The sequence below is a fragment of the Antedon mediterranea genome, chromosome 9, assembly GCF_964355755.1.
Source record: "Antedon mediterranea chromosome 9, ecAntMedi1.1, whole genome shotgun sequence".
Lineage (NCBI taxonomy): Eukaryota > Metazoa > Echinodermata > Crinoidea > Comatulida > Antedonidae > Antedon > Antedon mediterranea.
In genome coordinates, this window is record NC_092678.1 from 5,498,762 (window position 1) to 5,515,222 (window position 16,461).

Here is a 16,461-nt window from a genome sequence, read left to right on the forward strand (position 1 = left end):
TCTGTAAAAATCCTGCTTATGAAACTCCACTATGTTTTGAAAGTAATCCTAATTTAAACTGGGTTCTTTTTATGTGATATCACAGTACACCTTTATCTTTATTTCAGCTTGGTTCCCATTAAGAGGCAACGCAAGTAATTTGACCAATCACAAGCTATTGATTATCCAAACTATTGCTTGTCATTGGTCAATTTCCTTGCGTCAGCTCTATGTCCTAATGGAAACCAAGTTCTCACTACATACCTCATTGTGTAGACCCATAGCTCATGCGGTGTAACCAGTAAGTATGCTAAACTGTGCTCTCGGTTATATGCTATTCCTAGTATCTTTTCCATCGGTGAGATGTTTGGCGGCGGAAGAACAGTCGATAGGTTCTTACGATGTTTGATAGAAACCAACCGCATACTGAAAAAAATAGTAATTGTTAGTATCACTAATAAATATATTAAATTAATATTGAAAAATAATTAAACAATTAAAATTATATGGACATGATAAATAGAATGAAATTCTATCGAATTTTCCAATTTCAAGATTAAACATTAGTACCTGCTATCATCTCCCACAGCAACAATGCGACTTGTTTTCCCTCGACAGTGTAGCACTTTAATGGATGTGATCTTTGATCGTGTCAACGTGTAAAGCTCAACGACATGATTTAGATGCCAAACGCTAAGATCACGCTTTGTTGCTGTCCATAAATAGTTCTCTCCCGTCAACCCCATCCATTGGATACCCTCTACTGATACTGTAATCCTGTGAGAAAGAAATCATATATTGTATATATATCATATTAACGCCTACATCAACTCAATAATATCTTATGTTAAGATGATACAGATACAGATACAGATTCATTTATTGTCCAAAATATTAATGGAAATTACAGTGCTCATTAAACCTTGGCTTGCCTAAAATAAATATAAATAAATATAAGGGGGACTATCTAACAAATGTTTTGTTATAATGCCTTATCCCAGCTGGGTAGAACGAGTGCATGTAACTTGTGATGCCTGGTCACTTTATGTACTACTATAAACTGGTCTTGAATTCTTCTTCTTTTGTTATTCATTTATTGTGTTGTCTATCAAGTATCATGCTTCTTCTTTTCTTTTTTTCACCATATTTAATGAGGATGATCCATCCAGCAATTGCTGATCATTAGGGACCCTCTTTATAATATACATTGTGACATACAACGAATACATCATTATTTCTTAGTATAAAAGCGTTTGCTTGTGTAGTTAACTTACGAATAGATCATATCCATAATTTCCAGTGACCAGAGTCGCACAGAACCATCCATGGAAGACGTTAAGACGAGTGATGGTGACTCTGGATGAAGGAGGATGTTAGTAACAGCTTTGGAATGACCTCGGAATGTGTGTACATGGCCACCTGTCATGCTCCATACCTTCACTATAAATGAAAATATACATTATTACAGAATATATACAGTTGAAAATAAAGTGTTCACAAAATACTCCAAGAAACTACAACTTTTATCCCTGTTTATATTATACATTGATCCAATGACTGGACTAATATTTGGAACAGATTAAAGCTCTGTCTACACCATTAAACTACATGTGACAAAAAAATGTGATGTGCCCATATATGGACATGACGTTGTCATATTACTACCATATTACACTTTTTTTGTCAAACTAGTGTAAATAGAGCCTTAGGTTGGGTATGAACAAAATTATTTGATCATTTATTGACCACAATATGTGGATCACCATTAAAACTGATATCACAACAGAGTAAAAATAAAATGTGGTTCATTCAATAGCAGAAACATCTGAATAAATCTTACCATTGGTATCCGCTGAACAAGTTATCAACAGACGAGCTTGAGGGCAGTATTTGCAGCCAGTAATCTGTGACTGGTGAGCACTGAGAATAAAGAGAATGTGTATATGTTTAGTTTTAAACAAGGCACACTGGAACAAAATGGTGCGAACTTAGAACAATGAGACAGTTTATAGTTTAGTTTTATAGACAATGCAAATAGATACTGTTAAAAATATACAACAAGGTACTGTACTGAAAAGAGTCATTTGTACTTGAATTTGTTTTAAGGCACTAAGGTACTGTACTGAAAAAACATGTACAAATTGAATGCAAATACAGTCGACTGGAAACTCTCCCAAAACCAGACTTTTCTTGCAGCCCAAAATTTCTTTTTAGCATTAAAAACACATTCAAAATACCAGACTATCCGGAAATCTAGACATTTTTGGCCAGCCCAAAGGTGTCTGGTATTGGAAGAGCTGACTGTATATGCCTATTGATAATTTAACATAGAATCCTACTTTGGCAACTTGAAGACCATTCTGCCATAGATATCATAGCAGATGACGTCAGTATCTGAGCAGCAGTACAGGTACTGCTGATGTTGGTCTAACTCTACTTTCTTTACCCAGCTTCCTCCCACACATTTCAGTTCTCGTCTGCAATACAATAGAAAGGCGGCAAATGAAAATATGATGTTCAGGTACTCTAACTTAGTGGACCTAGGCCAGAAAATGAAACAATCTTTGTAGGCCTACCAACCATGCATGCTGGTGGCTACCGCCAGTATGCATGGTTGGTAGGCCTACAAAGATTGTTCCATTTTTTGGCTATGGCACTGTGGACTATTACTATATGAGTTTTCTTTCTCGTGGTATCATACAGCTTTTTTCTTGGAGGGAAAATGATGGTTATAGTTTGAAATATATAGAGCGCAAAAAAAAACAAATGGGTTGTGAACAAAATTGAATATGTTTTCAGTAGACATGAAGGAATTAGTGGAATACTGGGTTTACCAGCCAATTGGTCAACTTTACCAAATTCTTCATTTACACTTACTGTAAGAATAAAGCGTAGTTAGCCATTGGCTTAATTTCTTTCCAGACATGATCAGTATCTTGACGGAATTCCCACACCATGGTTCCCTTGACGCCACCGGTTATCAACTCGTCACGAAAAGGATTGAAGATGAGGAACATAACTGAACTCAGATCAGAATCAACGTTACAAGTCTCTTCAAAATTCATGTTTAAAACCTGCAAATTCAAATTAGCATCATTATTATTCATATATTAATTATTATACATTTAAATTAGAATATACTACTAAAGTTAACAGTATAGATACATACGAAAATTTACTTGATTTTTTATTAATTTAATTAATTTAACTATTTGTTAATACAGTCAACTCTCCCAATACCGGACACCTTTGGGTTGGCCTATTATGTCTGGTTTTCTAGAAAGTCTGGTATTCGGAATGTTTTTTAATTGTAAAAATGAATTTGGGACCTTTTTGGACTGCAAGAAAAGTTTGGTTTAGGGAAAGTTTCCAGATTTCAGAGTAAAATAAAGTAGAAAATAAAAACAATGATTATACCTTGAGAGAGAAGTCCTTTGCAATGCAGAAATAAACGTTAAACTTTCTTGCATAAATTATCTTTACTAGTAACTTGTTTTGGTATTTAGGGTAATTCAAACCTCTGCTCACTAAAAAACAACATTTATTTCAATTCACATATAAAAATTCACTGATAAATCATAAGCATATGGTATTTGTGGTAAAATTACATTTCATTGAAATTTTAAAACAGTAAATTTGTATAATAATTTACTTATTTAATTCAGTTTTCCTAGGTGTGTATTATACAACTACGAAAACTTAATTAAATAAGAGGTACGATAAATGAGGCAGTCAAAAATAAATACCTTTATTATGAATGCTGTCCTTGTTCCATGTTGTTATGCCTCTGGTGTCAAGAAAGATAAACTCCCTGCTTCTTGGATTATAAGTCACTAGAAAGATTTAAAAATATGAAAATTGCAATTAAATTGCAAATGTTTGTACAATAACTATACGCTGGTAATATGATTTGTGTCCATCTCTGGACTAATACCCCTTTCACACCAAAAGCAAAACTCCGGAGACACTCCGGAGACACCCCGGAGTTGACGTCCCGCTGTTTGGTGTGAAAGGTAAAATCAAGCAACTCCGGAGTTTAAAACTGCGGGGTTGAACAGCTGAACATTCTCCGGAGAGCGAACTGCGGGGACACCCCGGTGTTTTGGTGTGAAAGGTACCAACATCAAACTCCGGAGTGTTTCGGGTCAAAAGGTCATCCTCACACGATCACTCTTTGCTTTAGTTTTATTTAAAAATACTTTAAATATTTGTACAAAATATATAGCGGGTTTAAAAAATAATTAGTAGTATCAATAAAACATTATATTACTTCTGAGACTTTTGAAAGTAATTATTAAATTAAAAATATTGTTAATTAAAATTATTCTAATGATCGTCGCTATGTAAACAAACAGAATAGAGGGTGACATTTACAATTTTATTTTATAAACCCCGGTGTTGCTAGGTTGGTGTGAAAGGGGTATCTCCGGAGTTTCTCGACGTTTCGAATGGTCATAAACCCCGGGGTGTCTCCGGAGACACTCCGGAGTTTTGGTGTGAAAGGGGTATAATAGAGAACTTTTCTTGGCAACTTAATTTTTGAACTGCAACATAGTAATTTGTTTTCAATTGATTGTAACTTGCACAATAATAATATATGAAAGACTTTGTTTATGTAGAGTATCTTGTGTATGTTTGTCTTGTGAACCTCTGAGGGTACCTAATGATCAGCAATAGCTGGATGGATTACCCTCATTAAAAATGGTTTAAAAAAAAAAATTTTTTTTTAAATAATAAATAATTAATAATTTTCTGGTACTCGACTTGAAGGCAAAATGTCTAAGAAATAACATGTTAGTAGCCTGTGGAATAGCCATAGATATTGGGCAATATGAAAATCGCCATGCAGCTTTAAAAATATATTGGTACAAAAAATTGATGGATTCTTCAATATATACCCAATAAAATATACATACAATATTGACATGACATACTATCTACACTATCAAACTTTATGTGACAAAAAAATGTGATGTGCCCATATATGGACATGATGATGTTGTATTACTACCATATTTGGGTACATCACTGCCATATTTGGGCACATCACTACCATATTTCACTTTTTTTTTGCTAAACTAGTTTGATAGTGTAGACAGTGCTTGGTAACTAACCATCAACTAGATCTGTCAGTTTCTTGCTATGGATATAAAGACTCTTGAGTTGAAATCCCTCGGGAATAAAATTGAAAGAACTTGTCTTAACACTGCTGTTGTCATCATCATCTTTGAAAGAGCTTGTCTTAACACTGCTGTTGTCATCATCTTTGAAAGAGCTTGTCTTAACACTGCTGTTGTCATCATCTTTGAAAGAGCTTGTCTTAACACTGCTGTTGTCATCATCTTTGAAAGAGCTTGTCTTAACACTGCTGTTGCCATCATCTTTGAAAGAGCTTGTCTTAACACTGCTGTTGTCATCATCTTTGAAAGAGCTTGTTTTAACACTGCTTCTGTCATTATCATCTTTTATTGTATCTTCCATGATTGACATGAATGTATTACTTTTCAACAGAAATATTTATTCATGTCATTTTTCTTCTGTTCAGTGTTCATTCAATGGTCTTGATCTTTTTAAATTATCATGTCAAATTTGAACCAGACAGTCTTGAGCATCACTTCTCATAAATTTGATACACGACAGGTCTGGTCCTCCTATAAAATAATTAAAAAGAAAATATGTAAATGTATGTTATGCGCAATTTGTACAATTCGATACACAAAAAATTCTCAGAATATATTTTGGATTTGGTTAGGTCTGGTTATCGAATCATAGTAGCCTGTAGGGGAGCTAGCCAATATGGTAGAGATTTAGTCTTAGACTAACCTAATAGGGGCCCTTTCCTATAGGCCTACTAGGCTATAATAAATATAGGCAGCAGACGCCACAACCACCACCAGTCTGTATGCAGGCTGATAAAGTATAAAAATAGGCCCTAGCTAGTAGACCTATGAATAGCCTACTACTAGGCCTAGTACTAGGCTACTACTACTAGCACTTCTAGGGCCCAGAGGTAAGTAGGCTATCTACTCTATCTAGGCCTAGGCCTAGGCCTATCTAGCTTAACCTTTTTATTTAGGCCCTCCTCCTTACATCATACTTCACAGAGTGGGCCCTATTATTATGCCTAGGAAGCCTAGGCCTAGTTGTTATAGGCTAGTACTCTAGCTAAAACTTAGCTAGCTAAGCCTACTAGGCCTAGGCCTAGGCAGGCCTAGCCTAGTAGGCCCTATCTATAGCCAAGAAGGATGGATAGGTAAGGTAGCCTACTAGCCTAGCTAGCTTACCTAACTTTAACTATAAAAGTAAGCTTTCTGTAATATTTACTATAATAATAATATAACTAATAATCCATGCCCCAGCTATATTTCAACACTTTAGCCCACCTAGGCCTAGGCCTATGTCATATTCAAATGTAAAAATCAGACAAAATATTACTTTTAAAAAGTATACCACACGTTATCATTTTCAACTTTATTTTGTATTTTTGACAGCTGAGCTTGAACAGCGACCTCTCTAGTCTGTATCTACGGACGCGCGGATCGGAGACCATAATTAATTATCAATATCAATTATTGATACGTGATCGATCACTACCGTTTCGTTGTTATAGAGGGCGCTATTTTGTTTCCGTGGTTCCGATGACGTAAGAGCGTAAACATGGTGGCCGTATTGTTTTCATGATTTTTACTGCTGAAATTCATTATGGAAAATGTATTAATTAAACCCCTATATAGTTAAGCCTGTATACGTTTACAGAAACACCAATCATTTATTTATTTTTACCCGTGTTTAAATTATGAGAAAATAATATGCTTGTCTATATTGAGAGTAAAGATTTTCAGGTAAGTTCAGTATTCTTAGTTAGCCAGCTAGCCTACTACTACTAGGCCGGGGCCTACTTGGCCTACTCATTTTAATTTAATAAGCTAGCCTAGACTATGCCTAGATGAGCCCGATGAGAGAGAAGGGAGAACAAAAGAGGAGAAGGGAGAACAAAAGAGGAGGAGGGGGTATGAATAGTTAGCAGACTAACTGTAGAGGGTGTAACTGTAATGATACTACAGTAGGCTTTAGGTTATCTGGAGACGAAACCAGACAGCTCAATAGACGGACTTTATTATTTATTTAATTTTATATTATTATATTATAAATATTAATTATGATAATCAGTCTTTTTTATTTATAAGATAAACACATTTGTGTTAAAATGTGGGACAGGAGAAACTTTAGCTCGTGTCAAAGCAAAAATTCTTCATGTTCTTTACGGTATGGCTCGTGACGACCACCAATTTCGTCTTCGTTACAAAGGACAGTTCCTGAGAGATGCCTACACATTGGAAGACTACAAGATTATTGATAAATCAATTGTAAAGATGATACCAATGGCAAAGAAGGGAGAGGTAGGTACATACTCGTGAAGAGTGGCAGAACGAATTTAAGAAAATTAAAGAAATTTCTTCAGGTCTGAAATTTTTAATTTAAAATAGAGAAATAAAATTTAAGGCAAAACAAAAATACTGAGGATAACTGCAAAGTACAATTCCTCATATTTAATAATAATGATAATAATATATTTTATACAGTCTCTTAAGAGTATTCGTGCCAGCAAAGAAGCCAATTTAGGATCTACAGGGCAGCTGAGTGAAGTTAAACTTGCGCTGTTTGAAGAGGTTGCCACGCTTAGATGGAGAGAAAAAATGCTTGCCGATTTTAAGGTATTTAATTAATAATAAATGAGTGAATGTCAAGTAAAAATAATGACAAAAAAATGATTGAAAATCAGTATTAATTTGGTCTTTAATTAGACTTTTACCACATAAGGCAAGATATTTTGTGGTCATCATGAACATACTCACATTGGAAGATATTAACAACCCTTCTATCCACTGATCTTTTTGTGTTTTCACATTTTTTTCAGGGCTTGTTGTTTATTGGGACTTTGTTTACGTTGTTCTCTTTTTTTACAATATTCTGGTATGCTATTGCATGGATTCTGGTAACCACCATCTACGCCATATGGAAGTGTCCGACGTACACACACAAGTGTGGTTTTGTTGGCGCATCAAGCCTTTGGTAAGAACACACAAGTGTAAAAAAAGTCCTGATTGTTGAAAGTCCTCTTTTGACATTTTTGAAATTGTGAGAGGAATTGGGCAAATTACAATTTAGTGCATTATTTATTCTTATCAATTCGCATCTGTTTTTCATCAGGCCTAGACGTTTCATGCTTCTGATGGGTATACTAGCCATATTAAATGTCGGTGCATCTATTGCCTTGGCTGTCATCTCATTAAATGATATCACTGTAAGTAAAACAAAGATCCTGCCTAAGAAGAACAGTGTGTATTAATCTGACAAAAAAATGTTATGCCCAGTCAGTCTTTTTTAGCCCTTACAGTCACGATAATTAAAGGGTGCGGTGGTCGCCAAAAAATAATAATCCCCTGTGCAGGCCACAGGGTTGTCAAACCTCTGTCAAAAAATGGTCAAGTTAAAACCTTACCAACCGTACTGGTGGCTACTTTCTATTATAAATATGAGGTTTATTAATAATAATTATTATATAATAATGATTTACTTTGATATTGATAGAGCTTTGAGTGTGGTAGTAAAGAGGCAGCCTTCGATTGTGACCAACGAAAAATCAAGACCATCTATTCTGTCATCTTTTTTGCGCTGCACATCCTCTACTTGTTGATGGTGTCCATGACAAATTGGATTCTCTTTCGTAATTTCAAGTTCCAGATAGGCGACATTCTTGAGGAGCTAATGGTGATTTCTAGAGATGTTGAGAAGGTGATCCAGGCAGCTAAATCTGGAAGGTACTGTATAACGATGGGTGTGGAGGGTACTGCTGTATAACGATGGGTGTGGAGGGTACTGTATAACGATGGGTGTGGAGGGTACTGTATAACGATGGGTCTGGAGGGTACTGCTGTATAACGATGGGTCTGGAGGGTACTGCTGTATAACGATGGGTGTGGAGGGTACTGTATAACGATGGGTGTGGAGGGTACTGTATAACGATGGGTGTGGAGGGTACTGTATAACAATGGGTCTGGAGGGTACTGTATAACAATGGGTCTGGAGGGTACTGTATAACGATGGGTGTGGAGGGTACTGTATAACGATGGGTCTGGAGGGTACTGTATAACGATGGGTCTGAAAAGGTCACTATATTATGTTAAGCACAGAATGCATGATTCAATCTTCCTCAACCAAAGATGTAAATAATGGAATGACTTAAAACCAGAATTGTAAACGATAATCTAACAAATTATATTTTCAATTTCTTTCTACAGTATTTTATAATTCATGTAAACAAATATTTACAGTAACATTTTATATATAATGTTTTAAATTACCAAAATGAAGATTTCTTATCACTAATAAGTATTTATTGTATATAATAGTATACTGTAGGTTCACATACAATTATGTAAGTCTACATGTGTACATTGGATGTACGCCAACTTCATTCTGTTTCCAACGATTCATAAACTGGATTGTCGACACTGATAGGATCCTCCTCTTTTTCACTTTCGTTGGTTGTATCGTTTTTATTAATCAGGTCTGTATTTTCTGGCAATACATTTGAGCAATTTATTTCACCATTACAATCACTACTCCCGTCGCCTAATTTTTCACCTTTTATCATCCCTAATTCAAGGTAATCTCGGTGCACTTGAAGGTAATTATGATTCAGAAATTGTTCTTCCAATTTGTCTTCTTCTCCTGTGTCCTCTCCAACAGTGTTGCTGTTTTCGCTTTTTACAACTTGATCGTAATGATGCTGGAGCAGTTCCTGTTTTCTACCACCGTTCTCAGACGCATAAACATTGTTAGGTGCATTTCCTACAGTGTTGCTCATTTCAACTTTCGGTCCTGTTCTCTCCAATTCTGGTTCAACTTGATCGTAATGATGTTGCAACGGGTCCTCTTTTCTACCACCGTTCTCAGACATAGAAGCATTCACAGCAGTGTCTACTGGATCATCTGTCTTTGACTTTACCCATAAGAACCCACAATAGAAAACCAAAATGACTATAAAAATTAATAACACAGAAAATCCTGTTACAAATACGATGATATAGACAATATCTGGCTTGGCTTCGTTATTTACTTCAGTGCGCAAATTTGTCAAAAGTGTTGTTGGAAGAGAAGTTGAGGATTTATCGTTCTCAAAGTCTATTGTTACAGCCAGATGACATTCCTTGGTGTTCATTAAGTTTTGTGACTGACATGTAAAATTTAATTCTTCATCAATAAATTCATATTTATACTGGTAATTCAGTTGTATTTCAGTTCGATTGTTGGTTTGCAAGAGACTATTTAACCCAAACCATTGTAGGGTTACTGGTGGGTACGCAGGTAGAGATGTACAAGATAGTCTGATTCTCTGGTTGTTGGTATTTTCATAATCGTACCGGCACTGTGGTTCTGGAAGAAAACCATCAATCAACAGGAATGCTTCTGCAGTGAAGGATTTCATAGATGGAGGATTGAAGTTCAAAATACAACTGTACTGGCCGTGGTCAGATTTCCTCACGTTATGTTTTAAAATAGTCATTGTTTGAGATATGCTTTGGCTTGAAACCGAAGAATCACCTACAATGTTATACCTAGATGTTCTGTTTTCATAAATGTCATCTAACATCAAAACAGTTCCATTGTCAACAACAACAATACCATTTCTTTTCCAAGAAAACCAGTGTGGCGTGTTTATTTCGTCAGTTGTCAGATTGGCTGAGCATACAAATTGCACTGCATTAATACTACTACTAAAGTATATTAATGCTGGCGGGTTAATAGCAATGTCAGCACACTTTGATTTGGTTAAATAGATAAGGAATAGTACTATTCCACTACAAGATATTCTTATTCCAATATCACCTGTAAAAACAATCAAAACTATCTGAAAATTTGTTTTTTTATGTATAATAAAGCAAGGTTGAACCTATTGGCATTCACTCCCTCCTTTGTCACCTAAAATAAAATTATGAACTACTTTTTCATATCTATTTTTGACAGACTACTATTAATTTTATTATGTTAGTGCTCCCCTATTTGAAAAATTCTGGATCCGCACCCGAGAAGTTAAATTCAATCAAGGGTTAGATGAGTTTGAGAAGTAATTGCTTTGAAGATTAATAATTCCAAATTTAAACTGGGATATAATTTCTATCTTGCTACACAGTGGGAAGTAATATGACATCTGTCAAAAACTTACCCATGGTTTCAGCAGAGACATTTGCAGATTTGAGTATCCAACAAGCAAATGAATTTTTAGAGATCAATACATTTTTAATGATTACTGCAGCAAGGAATAAATGATAACTAATAATCAAATACCCATTTCCTTATTTATACATGTGTTTCTGTGTTATGATATTTTGTTGATTCATCATTGCTTCAGTAGGTTCCATTTGTGTCTCAGTCTTGCTTGTTATTTATACAACCAATGCTCACTGAAGGGTGACAATAGAACAAATAAATATTCAATGGAACAAATTCCTTATTATTTTTATGATTTTTGTATGAGTGAATTGATCAGAAGTTTGTAAGGTCTATTTGTTTATAATATTGATGACTCATTCTTGTTCTTTAGGGCTAATGGTGATTTTTCTGAAACATATAAGAAAACAATATTTCTCCCAACACTAGAACAACTGCAAGCATATAAGAGGGTCAGAAATACATATTGCCAGAATGTACAGATTAAAATCAATCATTTTTGTATTGTTTCAGAATAAAAGAACAAAGAAATGCAGCGTTTGAGCTTGCTACTCTGGCAACCACTGGAGATGATAGTAAATTTAGGATTGTAGCTGAAGGAGGGTGAGCCATGTTTCTTCTGTAAAAGAATTAAACTTGGTCTACACTATCAAACTAGTTTGACCAAATAAAGTGTGATGTGACCAAATATGGTAGTGCTGTGACCAAATATGGTAGTGCTATGCCCAAATATGGTAGTGATATGACATCATCATCTCCATATATGGGCATATCACATTTTTTTGTCTTACACAATTTGATAGTGTAGCTTAATTAGTCAAAGTTACTACTGTAGTAATCCATTAAATTTGATATTGTTTTTTTACACATTAGACTTGATGTTCTGATTTTGTTGTGTCTGTCTACGGATGAGTCCATCCAAGAGTATGCTACTGAAGCTGTTGCTGAACTACTCACAATTCCTGTCATTCAGGTTTGTTATCTCCTACAAGTTAAGATCAATTGTGTCTAAGAATGACGTCACATTGAGCTCTTTATTTCCCACCAATGGCATACTGATTGTATCTCAAAATGTTGCAGTAAGAAAATCTCTTCCATTCTGAGCTAAACTTGCTCCAAGTCTGTATTTATTGTTTTTTTTATGTTGGCATTTTGATTAGACGAGCTTGTGTATTATACATATGAAACGACATATGTGCCAAAATATTTATTTTACTCCTTTTGGTCTAGAACCTAGAGTAAGCTTATACCAACAAAGATTAATTTCAATTAAACATTCACTGTCTATTTTCACCAACAGGATCAATTTGTTGAAATGGGTGGAGTGTCAACTCTCTCTACTTTGCTCCACTCAACAAACAAACGAATCATCCAAGAAGCTGTTACGGCAATCTCTTACATTGTGTCTGACTCGGAGGATAATAAACATTCTGTGGTAGCTGACCGTGGTCTTGAAGATCTGTCCCACGCCGCTTTCAACAGCTCCATCCTGACGCAGCGCTACATCGCAGGCATCTACTTAGAACTCGTCTTCAATGCTGATATTCGATCTCAGATTGCGTCACTGAATTCGCCCAGTAAGTCACACAAGTTTTTGATTTTGCTGCAACCAAGACGCTTCTTCTTCTAATATCATGTTTGGTGGTAGACATTGATGAACTTTGTTCCCCAGAGTTCCCTGTTTGAATGACTTGTTGTTGGTGAGCTGAGTGTTATTCTATTGTAGAGAGATATGTCTAACGTTGTATTTGTTGGTATTTTTCATCATTGTTTGAATATATAATTTGTTCATCTTTTTCAGCTAAAGCACTTCTTCATCTGTGTAGTAATAAAGACAATGAGACTATGCGACTAGCACTGCAGACCTTAGAGTTGGTAGCGATAGAGAGCTCTGATGTCATTCTAAACCAGGTACTATATCAATGCATCTACATCATAACAATTAACATACCTTTACAAATGATGTAAATTGATTAAAAAGTGAGAGGTATAAAGTATTAATTATGATCTTTTACTTTGTAGGAGAATCTTGTTTTTGACTTATTAAACATTCCTACGAACACACTAGATGCTTCAATCTATCTACTAGCTGGTAAAATACTTTTGTATGTTGCAGAAGATACTGTGGTAAGTGAAACAAATTGTTACACAATTAAATAAGTAGTACTTCATTATCACATGTCCCTAACTTTCTGTCATCTACCCCATTTTGATTGTGACAAAGAATTGTTTTTATTCGTATCAGATTAAAAGTACGTGATAATAGAATATTAAAGGAGTTTTTATATAATTTCAGTCATGTGGAAAAATGTTAAATACAGATTCTCTTAAGGACACCTTGATGCAGTTTGCAAAAACAGATGACCCAATCTTACAAAAGGTCGTTGCCAAGGTGATACTATGCACATTGGATGATAGAGATTTGGCGTAAGTATCATCAACCAGTTTGTTTCTAGTTTTTCAGTAATTCTAAATTACAGATATCATAATCTATTTTAGGTAAAGAAAATAGTATCATAATTTGCTTTTAGTACTAAAAATATGATGGTTTCTTCCAACAAAAAATTATAATTTTTAAATTTTATATATTTTAGTATCAAAGCCCAGGACATGAAATTACAAGACGTATTAGTTTACATCCGCAACAATTCCAACGACCGTGACGCATGGAATATGGCGGACCAAGGCATCACATTATTCAACAACAACGACTTCCGCAAGTACCAACCCATGCCACCGCCATCCGATAGCTTTGGGTCTACTTTGTCGCTTAGGAAACCCAGGCCATCTGGATATCCCGGGTCAACGTTCTCACTTAACAAAGATGCGAAAATGATGGGATCTCAGAGTACAATGTTGGAGAAGGTCAGAATGGGGTCAAGGTTATCATTGAGGAGTGGAAACCAATCAAATGTTGGTAGTAGAGCTAGTCTGCAGTCAAATTAATTGTTTAGTGCCTAAGAGTCCATTGGGCGAGTTAGACAATAGCCCCAACTTTACCATCTACAGTAGTTGCAAATCTGAACTTAATTTGCCACTCATAGCTGAGCACAAATGGATCTAGGAAAGGATTCATTAAAGTGGTTTGACCCACCAAAGAGGTATTTGTACATACACTACCCTACACCACTAAAGCATGGTGGTTCCACTAGACACACAACGCAAGGACATGGACTTAATATGAATGCTATGAATTTGCATACATATTATGTTAAGTGATTTTTTAATGCCATAACTAAATATTATGTTATAACACTATTACAAAACTCTGTTTGCATTTTAACCGAATAAATCTATTTTTGTTAAATTGAGATTTTTTGGAAAATGAAGTATTTATAGAAGTTTATTTTTAAATTAGAAATCTAATCACCTTTTGTATATAAATTAGTGAAATATATTTTTTAGATTTTCAGATGAAAACATTGACATTCCATTCAATTTGCTTTGAAACATATTGTAATTAATATTTATCTTTCTTAATATTTCTTGATGTACAATAAAATAGATAGAAATATATAGTTTGATTCTGTCATTTAGTCTTGTGTTGATATTATTATATTGCAAAATCAACTGAATCGACCTTTTAAAGAGAACTCCTCTAAACACGAATAAATAACCAGGATTCATTAAAGTGGTTTGACCCACCAAAGAGGTATTTGTACATACACTACCCTACACCACTAAAGCATGGTGGTTCCACTAGACACACAACGCAAGGACATGGACTTAATATGAATGCTATGAATTTGCATACATATTATGTTAAGTGATTTTTTAATGCCATAACTAAATATTATGTTATAACACTATTACAAAACTCTGTTTGCATTTTAACCGAATAAATCTATTTTTGTTAAATTGAGATTTTTTGGAAAATGAAGTATTTATAGAAGTTTATTTTTAAATTAGAAATCTAATCACCTTTTGTATATAAATTAGTGAAATATATTTTTTAGATTTTCAGATGAAAACATTGACATTCCATTCAATTTGCTTTGAAACATATTGTAATTAATATTTATCTTTCTTAATATTTCTTGATGTACAATAAAATAGATAGAAATATATAGTTTGATTCTGTCATTTAGTCTTGTGTTGATATTATTATATTGCAAAATCAACTGAATCGACCTTTTAAAGAGAACTCCTCTAAACACGAATAAATAACCAAATACTTTTGCGTTCTAGACAGCTTAATATTCGTAAATATTTTGACACACAAGGCATGCCATACTTGGAAAAACGGCTCTAACAACATAACAAAAAAGAAAATAACTTTGTGCAAATCTCTCGAAATAAACCACCTCCACATAAAGACATTTCAAATTTCCGACATACGCTCCAACAACACAAAAATTCAAATTTGAATTTTTTAGTTGTAAAAAAAAACCTGCATAATTATCCTATATTAATATTATCCCCTTCTTTGCTGCATGTTAAGCGTTTATTTTCATTCTATATCGAGTTTTTACTATTATTACAATTAGAATTAATTTATATTTTTCATACATTTGTCTGTGTCTCCACATAATTTACTCATTGCAATAGCAACCATACGTAATTTTCTGCCGGAGACCCAATACATAGCTAGCGGATCCACGGGGATTAGTTGCTTAAAGATTAGAACTTACCTTCTTCTTCATCCAGCTGAGAGATTAAATCCAAGTAATAAATCCAAAGTAATAAATCCAAAGTAATAAATCCAAAGTATCAAATAACAAGTAATACATCCAAAGTAATAAATCCAAAGTAATTAATTCAAAGTATTAAAGCCATGTTTCTTCCAGATAGAAACTGGAGCGCCACAAGACAAAAACAAAAAACAAAAGAGCTATTAATCTCTTTGTTCTTTATTGCACTTCCGAATTTTCACATCACCTGAGTATGCAATGCAAATGAGCTGCAAACTGAGGCCGTTGATTGGTCAGAAAATCTTCGATTTGACTAGTGTGAGAGAAAGCGGACACAGAGCTTGCAAAAATATCAAATTATGTTCATGAAGAATCCTAAATAAAGATAGTAGACCATTGTTGAAGGAGACCACCTCCACTCTCCGAATTGTTGAACGATATTCTCTCCCTTTCCATGTTAAGGTAGCAAATAATATGCTTTTTTTTTTTAATGCAACCTCCACACTCCTTGATGACTGATATTCTCTCTCTTTCCATGTTAAGTTAGCAAGTAATATGCTTATATTTTTTAATGCAACTTCCACACTTCTTTCCATATCTTTTAGTATTGTTATAA

At 34.4% G+C, this 16,461-nt stretch overlaps 3 protein-coding genes across 3 annotated transcripts in view; 1 reads left to right on the forward strand and 2 right to left on the reverse strand.

Annotated features, from left to right (window-relative positions):
• The window catches only part of LOC140059389 (uncharacterized), a 30,406-nt gene extending 23,964 nt beyond the window's left edge, over window positions 1-6,442 (reverse strand). Inside the window, exons 1-10 of the mRNA XM_072105275.1 lie at window positions 6,415-6,442; window positions 5,094-5,630; window positions 3,726-3,812; window positions 3,397-3,506; window positions 2,857-3,053; window positions 2,319-2,456; window positions 1,820-1,899; window positions 1,254-1,419; window positions 550-756; window positions 244-405 (exon numbers count right to left, since the gene is read on the reverse strand). Coding sequence (XP_071961376.1) covers window positions 244-405; window positions 550-756; window positions 1,254-1,419; window positions 1,820-1,899; window positions 2,319-2,456; window positions 2,857-3,053; window positions 3,397-3,506; window positions 3,726-3,812; window positions 5,094-5,469 — 1,523 coding nt within the window. The 5' untranslated portion in view covers window positions 5,470-5,630; window positions 6,415-6,442. The remainder of the gene's footprint in view (window positions 1-243; window positions 406-549; window positions 757-1,253; window positions 1,420-1,819; window positions 1,900-2,318; window positions 2,457-2,856; window positions 3,054-3,396; window positions 3,507-3,725; window positions 3,813-5,093; window positions 5,631-6,414) is intronic.
• A 195-nt stretch (window positions 6,443-6,637) lies between these two features.
• LOC140058973 (uncharacterized) lies at window positions 6,638-15,216 on the forward strand. The gene is made up of 13 exons (XM_072104765.1): window positions 6,638-6,821; window positions 7,167-7,379; window positions 7,563-7,694; window positions 7,898-8,052; window positions 8,191-8,284; window positions 8,572-8,801; window positions 11,728-11,817; window positions 12,088-12,187; window positions 12,515-12,791; window positions 13,016-13,125; window positions 13,237-13,341; window positions 13,511-13,641; window positions 13,809-15,216. Exons 1-13 carry the CDS (start codon window positions 6,789-6,791, stop codon window positions 14,158-14,160), a joined length of 2,022 nt encoding a protein of 673 aa, XP_071960866.1. The 5' UTR covers window positions 6,638-6,788; the 3' UTR covers window positions 14,161-15,216.
• Window positions 9,277-11,338, reverse strand: LOC140058974 (uncharacterized). Its single transcript, XM_072104766.1, has 2 exons — window positions 11,210-11,338; window positions 9,277-10,872 (listed from the first exon to the last, which is right to left on the reverse strand). The coding sequence occupies exons 1-2, from the start codon at window positions 11,211-11,213 to the stop codon at window positions 9,455-9,457; spliced, it is 1,422 nt and encodes a 473-aa protein (XP_071960867.1). The 5' UTR covers window positions 11,214-11,338; the 3' UTR covers window positions 9,277-9,454.
• Window positions 15,217-16,461: the final 1,245 nt, after the last annotated feature.